At 40.0% G+C, this 13,768-nt stretch overlaps 1 protein-coding gene across 2 annotated transcripts in view; it reads right to left on the bottom strand.

Moving 5' to 3' along the window:
* Uhrf2 (ubiquitin like with PHD and ring finger domains 2) overlaps positions 1–3,708 on the bottom strand; it is a 78,798-nt gene extending 75,090 nt beyond the window's left edge. The window contains exons 1-2 of one of the 2 annotated variants that reach the window (XM_046445816.2): positions 3,233–3,369; positions 491–1,231 (exon numbers count right to left, since the gene is read on the bottom strand). In XM_046445816.2, coding sequence (XP_046301772.1) covers positions 491–526 — 36 coding nt within the window. In that variant the 5' untranslated portion in view covers positions 527–1,231; positions 3,233–3,369. Of the gene's footprint in view, positions 1–490; positions 1,232–3,232 lie in introns of both variants that reach the window. The other variant, XM_046445815.2, reaches the window with a different exon arrangement.
* Positions 3,709–13,768: the final 10,060 nt, after the last annotated feature.

Genomic DNA, 13,768 nt, shown 5'->3' with positions numbered 1-13,768 from the left:
TATGTGCACATATATACACACACGCACACACACACATATATATATGCACATATATATACACATACATATTCTTTTAAATAGGCAAAATCTTTACTTTTTCTCCATGTGAAAAAGTATGAAAGCAAAAAGCAAATACTCAGTTTTTCTTCAGCTATCCTTCATGCCTCATATCTACAATCCACTTATGGCTACCCAGATAGTGACAAGGCAAGAAAACAAGGGGAGGAAGTCTTTTACAAAATAGTAAACACTCTAGATTCTAGAAAGATTTAGAGATATAGAAATCACTTTAAATTCTACATTCTTTTAAAAATATGCACTCCCCACAGTGCCTCAACCCCAACCTCCCGGATTAAAAAAAGTCCAAATGAGGATACCCTATTCAACCAGAATTTACAGCCCTGTTGATTATATGCTTTTCCAATTTAACTGCATATAAATCACCATGTTAAACTATGTATTCAGCTTCAGTAGACCTGGTATGACATACCTGTGCCAAGCTAATGCTGCTTGGTCCTGAGAACATAGTAAATATACTTTTATTAGTAAGAAACTAGTAGAAGACTATGCTCTCAAAATTCATCTTCAAACCCTGGTGTTCATCAGAATTTCCCCTGGTGCCTTGGGTGCATTTATTTCAAACCTCAGAACTGGAGCCAAACTGTGGTCTATCAATCCTACTATGCATTTGCAAATCTGAGGTGAGCTAAGCATCTGTAATAAACATCTGTAAGTCAGTCTGATACACACCAAAGAGTAAAAGCAGCAGACATAATAAACAGGATGGGGGAACTTAAAATGTATAAACTGTAAACATATTTATTTACTTATTTATAGGTAGGGTCTCCCTATGTTACCCAGGCTAGTCTCCAACTCTGGATTCAAGGGATCCTCCCAGACTCCCAAGTAATTGGGACTACCATGCCCAGTTTGTGTAAATTTTGTTTTTATTTATGACATTTTTCACTGTGTGGCTGTAAAGGCACCTTAAGAAAGGGATGCCTTTTTTTCCTAATGTGCACAAAGTCATTTTATAGGATAGGAACACCTCCATGATACCAATCCAGTAGCTGCCTGCTATAGGCACAGTATGCTCTCCGTGGACTGCCATGGCTATTTGTCATTAATAAGGAAATGAACACAGCCAGCAGCAGTGTCTTCTTTTTCTCTCTCCAAGTCAATGAGCTGGCACGGAAAGTCTATTCCTCATCCCTATTGGTTTATCACTGGGCTGAAAAAAATCAAAGCAGTGAATTATCAACTGTCCTGGGAGAAGTACAAAGATTGTTATCCTCAACAGTTTTTCCCAGAATCTGGAACCAACATCCTGGTTTACTAGAAGTCTACTTTGTTGCCCTGAACTTAATTCAATCCCAATCCTTTCCTCAAGACAGGTAAGTACATTTTATCTTAGGATATCTGATAGACTTTTAAGGTGAATTAATTTCACTTCAGGGTGAAATTAATTCATCAGAATACATTCTCATTCTTTATTTCTCTCTCTGGTGCCGAAATTACCAAAATGCCCTAGGTAATAAGGCACCACTCTCCCTGGCTTGAAAATAAAATTCAGAAGACTTGATTACATTCTTTTTCACCTGTGACAAACAAGAAATGTTATCAATCTGCCACTTGAGGCACAGCAATACAAAGTTACATAGTAGTAAATACAGCAATAGTTATTTACTTCCAAAGAAAAGTTTGCAACATGGGCTGGGGATGTGGCTCTAGCGGTAGCCTGCTCGTCTGGCATGTGGGCGGCTGGGGTTGGTTCCTCAGCACCACATACAAAAACAAAGATGTTGTGTCCGCCAAAAACTAAAAAATAAATATTAAAAAATTCTTTATCTCTCTCTCTCACTCTCTCTTAAAAAAAAAAAAAAGAAAAGTTTACAACTAAATTCAACACCTGGTTTTTGGAAAAAAGAAAGAAAGAAAAAGAAAAAAATACCAACACTAAGGAATCAGTTTAAAACTGGCTACAGTCACAAATCAAAGGGCTATAACTTTTTTTTTTAATGGAAAGCCAAAAACCAAACCAAAACCAAAAAACACCTTGGCTCCCTCTTTTCCAAGTAACAATAATTTGTTATTCTGAAACTTCTGAATGATCCTGGAAAGGTAAATCTATCAGGAAGAGAAAAATATTCCTTTCAAACTCTTTGCAGTTAGGAGGTTCTACCAAATTAAAGAGATGCACTGATTTTAAACCTCAGAATTGGAGTCGAACTGCAGTCTATCAACTTCAGGATGACAACTTTTTAGTGGATTAACAACAAGAAGACAAAAGAATGCAAAGGGTCTGGGAGTATGAGGATATACTATGAGACTTGTGGGATAGGAAATATCTTAGACTGGCCAGAACACAGTCTATTTATAACGACTATCAGAGACTTCCACAAACACACTCACCATCGAAAACACCTTCCACCTTCAGCTTTCAAGTTACTGCTAGCTGTGCGAAGGCTAGCCATGAATGAGGGAAATATTTGAAGGTGAGAAGAACAGCACTCTGGGAATAAAACCTCTGGCCCTATACTGGGCAGTGTTAAAATGAGTTACATCAATAGCTCAAGTCCAGGTCTCAAACCTCACCTAGGACAGATTCCAAGTCTAGGAGAGGCAGCGAGGGAGAAGAACCAAACATTCTGGAAGCCCTTCAGATCTTCAATGTGTGCAAACCCTTCCACATTAGGTGAAAGGTTAATGTTCTTGTACCCGAGAGAGTAATGCTCAAGTTTCCATCTCCTATCTGGGAGCCAGGAGCGCGAAAGGGCCACAAAGCTATAAGCGCCGTTAGCTGGGTCAGCGCAGCTGGGAGCGTGGGGAGCTGGAGATGCCAGCTCACCCCTCCCGTGCTGTGGCATGGCCGCCAGAGCTCACTGCCCTCCCCATCCTCCAGGCACCCCGGCTCCATCGAGCGCGGTAAGGAAGGAACCCAGGGCCCTGTCACGCTCGGACTGCAGCCTCTGCCCCCACTTAATAGGAAACAGCAAGGTGTCCACACGCCTAGTGCTCTCACCTCTGAACCTGCTAGACGCACCTGTAGCCAGGGCTGGCAGGGACCTGCTGCAACCTTTATAGCAGGCCGGGCCCGCACCCAGCGCCTCCCAAGGCTGCCCTCCCGAAGCAGAGCAGGGTACAAGCCTTGTCAAGCCTACGGCCTACGCATCCAGAGGCACCCGGCTGCTCCCTCCCAGAGCTTCCCAAGGGACAAGGTGAAGTGCCTCACCTGCTTGCCGCGATAGAAGAGACGCTGGCACTCGGGTCGCACGTCGAACAGCGCCCAAACCCGCTCACGTAACTCCTCGATTGTGGCTTTGCGAGAAACGTCCTCAATGGTACGCGTTTGGGAACCATCGATGGTACGAACCTGGATCCACATCTCAGTACCGGGAGAGAGGGTCCCCTTTGTCTCCCCCGGTGCTTAGGACGCTGCGCCCCGCCTGGCCCGCCGCCTCCCCAGCGCCTCAGGTTCTCAGCAGCTGGTAGGCAAAGACGACCTACCGGACTTGGGCCCGACAGGCGGAGCCACCTCCCAGACCCCGTGCCCGCCCAGGCCAGCTGAGGAGAGAAAACCGGAACCAGCCCGAGGTGCTACCACAGCCTCCTCCTCACAAATAGGAAGAAGCCATGTCTTGGCCGAGCTGAGTGTTTACTTATAGAGCTGTAGCTCCCACATGGAGGTCACGGCGCCAACCCGAATCTCGCGAGATCCATGCGGGGCTCCGCCTTAAAAAGGAAGCGGAGGGAGATGGTTATAGACCTCAGGGTTGGGGGGGCTGTGGGGGGGAAGCGCGAGAGGGCGGGTCTCAGGGGCGGGGCTGCTGAAAGCCGTTATTTGCCCACAGCTTTTACCGGGACCCTGGGCACGCCTCCTACCCCTCAGATCTCAGCAGGTCTTGGCGCTGCTCTTGGCAGTTTTACCCTTTTAGGACCTAGTTTCGGGCCGAGATGCGGGGGAGACTCCTCAGGCCTAGCGGATACACCTCTGTAGCCTCAAAAACACATCAAAAAAAAAAAAAATACAAGAAGTGCACTTTTATGTTCATGGAATGTGGGACACAACCTAAATTCTGAGAAGCCTTGAGGGACTGGTGGACGGGGAAAGGCCCCAGGACTCTTCGGGAACACGGCCCCACGTGACTGTTGCCTTAGCTTGGAAACCGCTTCCTGGGCTATCTCGCTGCCAAGCCAAGATGCTGGGCCCTAGCCTCAAAGATCAGGGTCCCTGCTGGGACCACGTCCTGGGCTCCCACCCCAGCCTCAGACCGTGGAAGGCGTGGTGCCGAGGCCCCCAGCTAACTGCTGACTACAAGTGGAATTTCAGTTTGCAGACCAACGGGGACCTTCGTGTTAGGGATGTCTTTGGCGTAAGGGATTGTGGGTTTGCGGAAAACAGTTTTGAATAATGCAGAACTACAACCCTCCGAAGAAAGAACTTCAAAGAGCCTACTTGAAATAAATTCTCGAAATTCGCTCAGCGCAACACTACCTAAAAAAGAGCCCATTTGAAATGAAAATATAACTTCATAAGAAGGGAGAAAGCATCCGAAAGAAAACAAAACAAATAACTTGTACCTTATATTTGCCTAAATTGGTAACTTGAACATTCAGACCAGTGCTAACTAATCCCACAGAGTAGCATTTTAAAATTACCGACTAAAACAATTATAAGCACAGACAAGGTCAGTATTATTTTATAAAAGAAAAAGATGGGGGCTGAGGTTGTGGCTCAGGGGTAGAGCGCTCACCCAGCACATGTGAGGCACTGGGTTCAATCCTCAGCCCGACATAAAAATACATAATTAAAACAAAGGTATTGTGTTCAACTACAACTAAAAAAGAAGGGGGAAAAGGCCCTACTCAAAAGGACAGAAAAATAATGGAATATACGTACATATTTCAGGTCTCTGCCCCTGCTGAAAATTTCGCATTCATTTAGATTCTAAATAAAATTCACCCAATTCTCCCAATTGTGCTAGAGCAAATATTAAGTGTTCGTAACATATGCAAATGAAATGGTAGGTATACCTAAAGCACACTTCTGATCTTCCTGATGAAGGGATAACTATTTGCTGTTATAAGATTATGTTATGCTTTTGTGGAGTTATGTAGTTTTTGTTGTTGTTCCCTGCTCACAATTTACAGTCTAGTTAGGATTTAGCAAAAATTAAAACATTCAGGATGATTTAATACTAAACAGTTTGATGTTAATGAAAACCTCGATTAGAGATGTCAAAGCGGGGACTAAAATGATCTGGAAGACAGGTGTAAAACATAGCCTGAGTTAGATGGACTATTGTAGGCTAAGGCAGCATTTAACTGTTGGGTTCTCGGAATGGGATAATCAGAATTGTAATTCCAATTTAGCTCTCTACTTAAGACGTGAATCTTGGGACATTTTACTTGCTCCAGTTTCCTCCATGTAAATTGGTACTTCGGGCTGGGGATGTGGCTCAAGAGGTGGCGGGCTTGCCTGGCATGTGTGCAGCCTGGGTTCGATCCTCAGCACCACATACAAACAACAATGTTGTGTCCGCTGAAAACTGAAAAAATAAATAAATACATAAATATTAAAATTTCTCTCTCTCTTTCAAAAAATAGATCTGAATTTTCTAAAAAAAAATAAAATAAAAATAAATTGGTACTTATACACTAATGAATGTAAAATACTTCACTCAGTGCCTATCCCTTAGTACACAATAAATTACTTTAGTGCTATTGTTATGGAAAGGATTTAGATAAACCAAGAGTGCCCAAAGAGGAAGGTATGCATTTTCGGATCAGCAGAGATTACATATCAAAGAAAGGTTGACTAAATAGGGAAGAGCAGTGTGAGAAGATTAGCATTCACAACAGTAGTCCCCGCCTGCCCCCACGGGTATGGGGAGGAGACTAAGGGATTTTTAAGAGGTACTTTGATGTGATGAAGTACTTGGAAAGACAGTAGGATGATCTAGGGAGAGAAGTAGGAGAGAGATACTCGTCTGATTTTCTCAAAAGAGACAATTGTGCCAATTTTGGCAAAATTTGTGGAGTGGATAGGAGAGGAAAGGGTGTATTCCAGAGTATTCTAGAAAATTGAGCTTCCAGAATGTGAGAAAAATCTTTCCCATCTGCACCTCAGACCATTAATCTCCAGGATTTATAAAGAACTAAAAAACCTTAACATCAAAAAAACAAACTACCCAATCAACAAATGGGCAAAGGAACTAAACAGACACTTCACAGAGAAAAATATGATCATCAACAAATATATGAAAAAGGTTCATCATCTCTTGCAACTAGAGAAATGCAAATCAAAACTACTTTAAAATTTAATCTCATTCCAGTAAGAATGGTGATAATTAACAAGAACACAACAATAAATGTTAGTGAGATGTGGGGGAAAAAGGAACACTCATACATTGCTGGTGGGACTGCAAATTGGTGCAACCACTATGGAAAGCAGTTTGGAGATTCCTCAGAAAACTTGGAATGGAACAACCATTTGACCCAATTATTCCACTCCTCTAGTGACATGGCCACATCAAGTTTATAGCAGCTCAATTCAGAATAGCTAAAGTGCCCTTCAACAGAAGAATGGATAAAGAAAATGTGGTATATATACACAATGGAATATTTCTCAGCCATAAGGAAAAATGAAATTATGGCATTTTCCTATAAATGGATGGAACTGGAGATTATCATGCTAAGTGAAATAAGCCAACCCCCCCCCCAAACTAATGTTCTCTCTGATAGTGGATGCTGAATCACAATAGGTGTGTGTGTGAAGGGGCGGAGCTTCACTGGATTGGAATGGTGAAGGAGAGGAGGAGAAAGGGGGGGGATGGGAATAGGAAATAGAGTAGAATGAATCAGACATAACTTTTCTATGCTCATTTATGAATATACAACCGGTGCAACTCCCCACCATGTACAGCCACAAATATGGGCATTTATACTCATATATGTATGATATGTCAAAATAATTCTACTTCATGTATAACTAAAAAGAACAAATTTTTAAAAATCTTTGTCCGTGGTAAAAAAAATAATAATAATACAATGATCAGACACCAAAAAAAAAAAGAAAAAGAAAGACATTTGAACTTTTAAGTCTCATGGAATATATGATGTAAGGAAAGAGAAAATGGAATGTTGACAATTCTTAAATTTCAACTTGGAAGCCTTAAATAAATGGGTTAGATAAATGGTGTTCTTAACTAGAAGAGGGAGCAAGTTGGGGAAATGCAGCAAGTTCCATTTGAGCTGTATTGCATTTGAAATCCATCCAAAATATACTGAGATGAAGAAGTCTGACAGTTAAAAATACAAGTCCAAAATATTTTTAAAAGAGGGGCTAGTCAAGACTTCCTGTACTCAGTCCTAGGAAGAACTTCATCCTTCTTAATGAAGTAGAACTTTACTAGAAAAGTAAAAACTTCAGCAAGTGGGGGTGGGGCAGGATTGGTGGTATTAACTGAAAAGAGCTCAAAGGAATCTCCTGGGTGATGGTAATATTTTGTATTTTGACCTTTACAGTGAAGTATATATGTAAACATTTGTTGAAGTATAAACATGATTCATTCACTTTATTAAGTTTTTATATATGCCTACAGTCACATAGAGGTCCTTCTTAGAAAAAGTGGGCTTTGTGTGTGGTACTTAGAATTGAACCCAAGAGCACTATACCTCTGATTTACATACCGGGTCTTTTTATTTTGAGACAGGATCTTGGTAAATTTCCAGGCTCATCTCTAACTTGAGATCCTCCTGCTTCAGGTTCCAGAGTAGCTGGTATTACAGGGATGAGCCACCAGACCTGGCTGAAAAGTAAACTTTCATTTTCTATCTATTGATGGTATAAATGAAAATATTAATGTTATACCTGGTCTCAGGGTTGGTATGTAGAGAAATTCAAAAAGGAAGAACTTTCTGTTCTTTTTCAGAGAGTAATTAAGAAAGTCTGGTTAAGAATTTGATCTGGTCAAAGGTAAAGAAAAGCTAAATTTAAAATCAGGTTATGCAGTTAAGGATGCTGAAGTTTGGTTGGTCTAGTTTTGGAAAGGTATGGAAATTATTTGCATGTACAAGCATGAGTATATGAAAGTACGCTCATTTTTTTTTCTTTTTGGTACTAGGGATCGAACCCAGGGTGCTTAACCACACTACAATCCAACCCCCTTTTTGTTTTAAGACAGGGTCTCGCTAAGTTGTTCATGCTGGCCTTGAACTGGTGATCCTCCTGCCTTAGTATCCCCAGCCACTGGGATTACAGGCATGTGCCATCACATAGACTGCTTAGGTGCTTTTGTATATGCACACACAGGAATGTGTATGCATGTGAATGAATGTGTGTACTATGTGTGCATGTGTAACTATATTTTCAACTAGATCAACACAGGAGGTGGCACAGCTTTGCTCTAAATTAGCAAAGGTTTCATGAGAGGGTACATGCTTTGAATCCCAAAGTCTGGAACTATTCTGCCCGATAACAGTTTGCATATACTGTTATTCTAGACAACAATGAAGATTTGGGGAAATGCTCAGCTTCAAATGAATTGCCCCGAGAAAACGTGGGCACAGAGCCCAGAGCCAGCATATCACTTGTGTTATGAGATAGGTTATTTCTTTTTTTTTTACTCTTTGTGTCACTTTATTTCTAAATATTATTTTTTAAACTTATATATGACAGTGGAATGTAATACAATTCTTATTACACATATAGAGCACAATTTTTCATATCTCTGGTTGTATACAAAGTATATTCACACCAATTTGTGTCTTCATACATATACTTTGGATAATAATGTCTATCACATTATTATCCCCTCCCTTTCCCCTCCCACCCCTCTGCCCTAGCTAGAGTTTGTCTATTCCTCCCAGACTCCCTCTCCCTACCCCACTATGAGTCAGTCACCTTATATCAGAGAAAACATTTGCCATTTGTTTTTTTGGGATTGGCTAACTTCAATTAGCATTAACTTCTCTAACTTCATCCATTTACCTGTAAATGCTATGATTTTATTCTCTTTTGTTGCTGAGTAATATTCCATTGTGTATATATGCCACTTTTTTTAAAATTTTTTTTATTGGTTGTTCAAAACATTATAAAGCTCTTGACATATCATATTTCATACATTAGATTCAAGTTGGTTATGAACTCCCAATTTTACCCCAAATACAGATTGCAGAATCACATCGGTTACACATCCACATTTTTACATAATGCCCTATTAGTAACTGTTGTATTCTGCTACCTTTCCTATCCTCTACCATCCCCCCTCCCTCCCCTCCCATCTTCTCTCTCTACCCCATCCACTGTAATTCATATCTCTCCTTGTTTATTTTCCCATTCCCCTCACAACCTCTTATATGTAATTTTGTATAACAATGAGGGTCTCCCTCCATTACCATGCAATTTCCCTTTTCTCTCCCTTTCCATCCCACCTCATGTATCTGTTTAATGTTAATCTTTTCTTCCTGCTCTTCCTCCCTGCTCTGTTCTTAGTTGCTCTCATTATATCAAAGAAGACATTTGGTATTTGTTTTTTAGGGATTGGCTAGCTTCACTAAGCATAATCTGCTCTAGTGCCATCCATTTCCCTGCAAATTCTATGATTTTGTCATTTTTTAGTGCTGCGTAATACTCCATGGTGTATAAATGCCACATTTTTTTTATCCATTCATCTATTGAAGGGCATCTAGGTTGGTTCCACAGTTTAGCTATTGTAAATTGTGCTACTATAAACATTGAAGTGGTTGTATTCCTGTAATATGCTGTTTTTAAGTCCTTTGGGTATAGACTAAGGAAAGAAGGGATAGCTGGGTCAAATGGTGGTTCCATTCCCAATTTTCCAAGAAATCTCCATACTGCTTTCCATTTGGCTGCACCAATTTGCAGCACCACCAACAGTGTATGAGTGTGCCTTTTCCCCCACATCCTCACCAACACTATTCATAATAGCTGCCATTCTGATTGGAGTGAGATGAAATCTTAGTTTTGATTTGCATTTCTCTAATTGCTAGTACTGATGAACATTTTTTAATATATTTGTTGATTGATTGTATATAATCTTCTGAGAAGTGTCTGTTCAGGTCCTTGGCCCATTTATTGATTGGGGTTTTTTTGTTTGTTTTATTTTGTGTGTGTGTGTGTGTTTAGCTTTTTGAGTTCTTTTTATACCCTAGTGATTAGTGCTCTATCTGATGTGTGAGGAGTAAAGATTTGCTCCCAAGATGTAGGCTCTCCATTAACCTGATTGTTTCTTTTGCTGAGAAGAAGCTTTTTAGTATGAGTCCATTCCATTTATTGATTCTTGATTTTAATTCTTGCACCACAGGAGTCTTATTAAGGAAGTTGGGGCCTAATCCCACGGGATGGAGATTAGGACCTACTTTTGCTTCTATTAAACGTAGGGTCTCTGGTTTTCTTCCTAAGTCCTCGATCCTTTTTGAGTTGAGTTTTATGCATGGTGAGAGATAGGGGTTTAATTTCATTTTGTTGCATATGGATTTCCAGTTTTCCCAGCACCATTTGTTGAAGAGACTATCTTTTCTCCAATGCATGTTTTTGGCACCTTTGTCTAATATAAGATAATTTTAATTTTGGGGGTTAGTCTCTGTGTCCTCGATTCTGTACCATTAGTCTACCAGTCTGTTTTGGTGTCAATTTCATGCTGTTTTTGTTACTATTGCTAATATTGCTACTATTTTGTTACTATAGTTTAAGGTCTGGGTGTAGTCACCTGCTTCACTCTTCCTGCTAAGGATTGCTTTAGCTATTCTGTCTGGGTCTCTTATTTTTCCAGATGAATTTCATGACTGCTTTTTCTATTTCTATGAGGGATATCATTGGGATTTTGATCAGAATTGCATTAAATCTGTATAGTGCTTTTGGAAGTATGGTCATTTTGATAATATTAATTCTGCCTATTCAAGAGCAAGGTAGATCTTTCCATCGCCTAAGGTCTTCTTTGACTTCTTTCTTTAGGGTTCTGTAATTTTCATTATATAGATCTTTTACCTCTTTCATTAGGTTACTTCTAAAAAAATTGGCAAGATGTGGAATCTCACTGTGCAGGATAAAGAAGGGATTCTCTGTGACAGTGAAATTTGAAGGAGGAAGGTGGGAGCAAGTCTACCAACTGTGGTGCTCACCCAAAGGGACCCATATAAAAGCTTATTTCTTTTCCTTTGGACCCATATCACCAAGTTCTATGCTTTTTCTTACATTGTAATTCACTATAGATTTTCTCCTATTTTTCAGAAAAGTACATCACTCAGTGACCAACTTGTTAGTCATGTTGTAGGATCAATGGGCAGGGCATTAAAAGATAAGGCAGCAAAAAGCAGAGTAGCCTTACCTATCTCACCTGGCCCCTGAAGCCAATGGAACTGGAACTACATGGCATGAAAAGGGAAGATGGTGATTCCAGAATTCACAAGTCCACAAAGAATGAAATAGACTAAATGTCATTGCAGAATGATGGTTAGGAGCTATGGGACCTAATTGTTGTAGCATGGGCAAATGGGAGGCTAACCCCTTGAAGTAAGCAGGGGTAATGAAGATGGGGCAGAGTGAGTTTGGCTTACAATATTTAGCTTCTTAGACAATATAAAGGGATATGAAAAGACAGGGAAAAATAAGATTTGATGGATTTTTTTCCTTCATGTATTGAAGTGCAATGTGTTTTAAGCTTTTTTTTTTCTCCTTGAAGTATGAGTCTAACCCAGAGGCAATTTACCATTGAGTTACATCCCCAACCCTTTTCGTTTTCTTAATTTTAGGCAATTTCTCCTAAATCGCTGAGACTAGTCTCAAACTTGCCATCCTCCTGCCTCAGGCTTCTGAATACCTGGGATATGTTACCATGTCCAGCTCCATGTGCATAATTTTAAAAAGCCAAAATAAGGAGCCCAAATTTAATTTCAACTCTGAGATCATGAGGGTTTTTGTTTTTTTTATTGTTGTTTTGCAGCACTGGGGACTAAATTCAGGGACATACTAGCACTGAACTACACCCCCAGCCCTTTATTTTATTTATTTTTGCAGTGCTGGGAACCACACTCTGTGCCTCACGTATGCCAGGCAAGCACTCTACAACTGAACCACATTTGCAGCTTATTTATTTTTCATGGTGCTGGGGTTTGAACCCAGGGCTTCACGCAAGAGCTTTACCACTGAGCCGCATCCCCACATGTTTTTGGGGATTTTTTTTTCCTAAGACAGTCTCACTAAATACAGCCTGTAACTTGTGATCCTTCTGCCTCAGCTTCCTGGGTCACTAGAATTTACAGGAGTACATTGAGGAAACAAACTGAAGCAAGTACACTTTTTAAAAAGAGAAGGTTATACCCAAAATGCACTCCTTAAGGGGATGAATTATTCTTAAACCAGTGAAAGAAAAATCATGGGTTACAAAATGAATGTGATTGGGGATGCAGCTCAGTGATAGCACTTGCTAAACATTTGTAAAGTGCTGGATTTGATCCCTGGCACCACAGACACACACACACACACACACACACACGCACACACACACAATATGATTGAAGTTGGTGCATATCTTTAACAACTTTATCCAAAGTCAGCAAGTATGCTAAATGAATTTTAATTGTCCTAAAGGCAAAAAAAAAAAAAAAAAAAACCCAGAATGAAAGCAATTGAGTTGGGAGCATTTCCTTGTAAGAATTTACCTTCAATAACTTCAGCTAAGCAACTCATTATGATTATAAAACATTGCTAAAATATTTTCATATATCTCATAGTTTGAAATGTAACCTGATCATTACATTGTTACAGGGTCCTGTTACAATCAGGACCCTGATTGTCTTCATTGAGGCAGAAAATCTAGTCAGATTACTACTAGATATGGGTGCTATATAAAGGAAGAATGATTACACTGATGTCCTTGTATCTTTTCTGGGATCACTCCCAGTCCCTATATATTGATTAAGATGGCAACTCTGAATATGATTTAGTTCTAGAGCAGTCAGTTCAACCCAGCATAATCATTAAGACATCCAGACCCATGTAGTCATTCTATTTTCTATTGCATATAGAAACAGTTATTACAGTTTTCACTTACTCTAGATTAAATGACATGCAAAACTCCTGAAATGTTTCTATTTTCATTGGTAGGCATTTATCTATAGCTTAAAAATATTTTGTGGTTTAATGCTTCAGATATTAACAATTTGCTAGGGTCTCCACAACAAGATAAGACAAACCAGATGGCTTAAACAATAGAAATTAGTTTTCTTACAGTTCTGGAGGCTAGAAGTGCAAAAATCAATTTGTCTGTAGGTTTTACTTCTTTGGGGGCTCTCTCCTTGTCTTGCAGATGACCATCTTCTCCATGTCCTCACATGATCTTTTCTCCATGCATACGCAGCCTTGATGTCACTCCCTCTTCTTATGAGTCAAGTGGCTCTATTACTGAGCTACATCCCCAACCTTCTCCCTCTACTTATAAGTACAGCAATCATTTTGAATTAGAGCCTCACCTATGACTTCAATTAACCTTAATTACCTCATTAAAGTCCCTGCCTCCACAGGTACTTTCACACTAGGAATTAGATTTTAAATCTAATGAATGTGCTTACAGAAGGCACGATTCAATCTATAAAGATTTCCAATGCCATTCTGGAATTGCTTGGTTTCATTCTTAAAGACTTTCTTCACTTTTGAAGACTTTCCTGAACCCCCTATTTTACTCCTTTATGTCCTATCCACAAACAGGAACCTAATTTTTGTCTATGTAGTAAACAGTTGGAAATT

The sequence above is a fragment of the Marmota monax genome, unplaced genomic scaffold, assembly GCF_021218885.2.
Source record: "Marmota monax isolate L192 unplaced genomic scaffold, Marmota_monax_Labrador192_F-V1.1 WCK01_AAM20220418_F8-fsc00124, whole genome shotgun sequence".
Taxonomy (NCBI): Eukaryota; Metazoa; Chordata; class Mammalia; order Rodentia; family Sciuridae; genus Marmota; species Marmota monax.
This window is presented reverse-complemented; position numbering and strand designations above follow the sequence as displayed.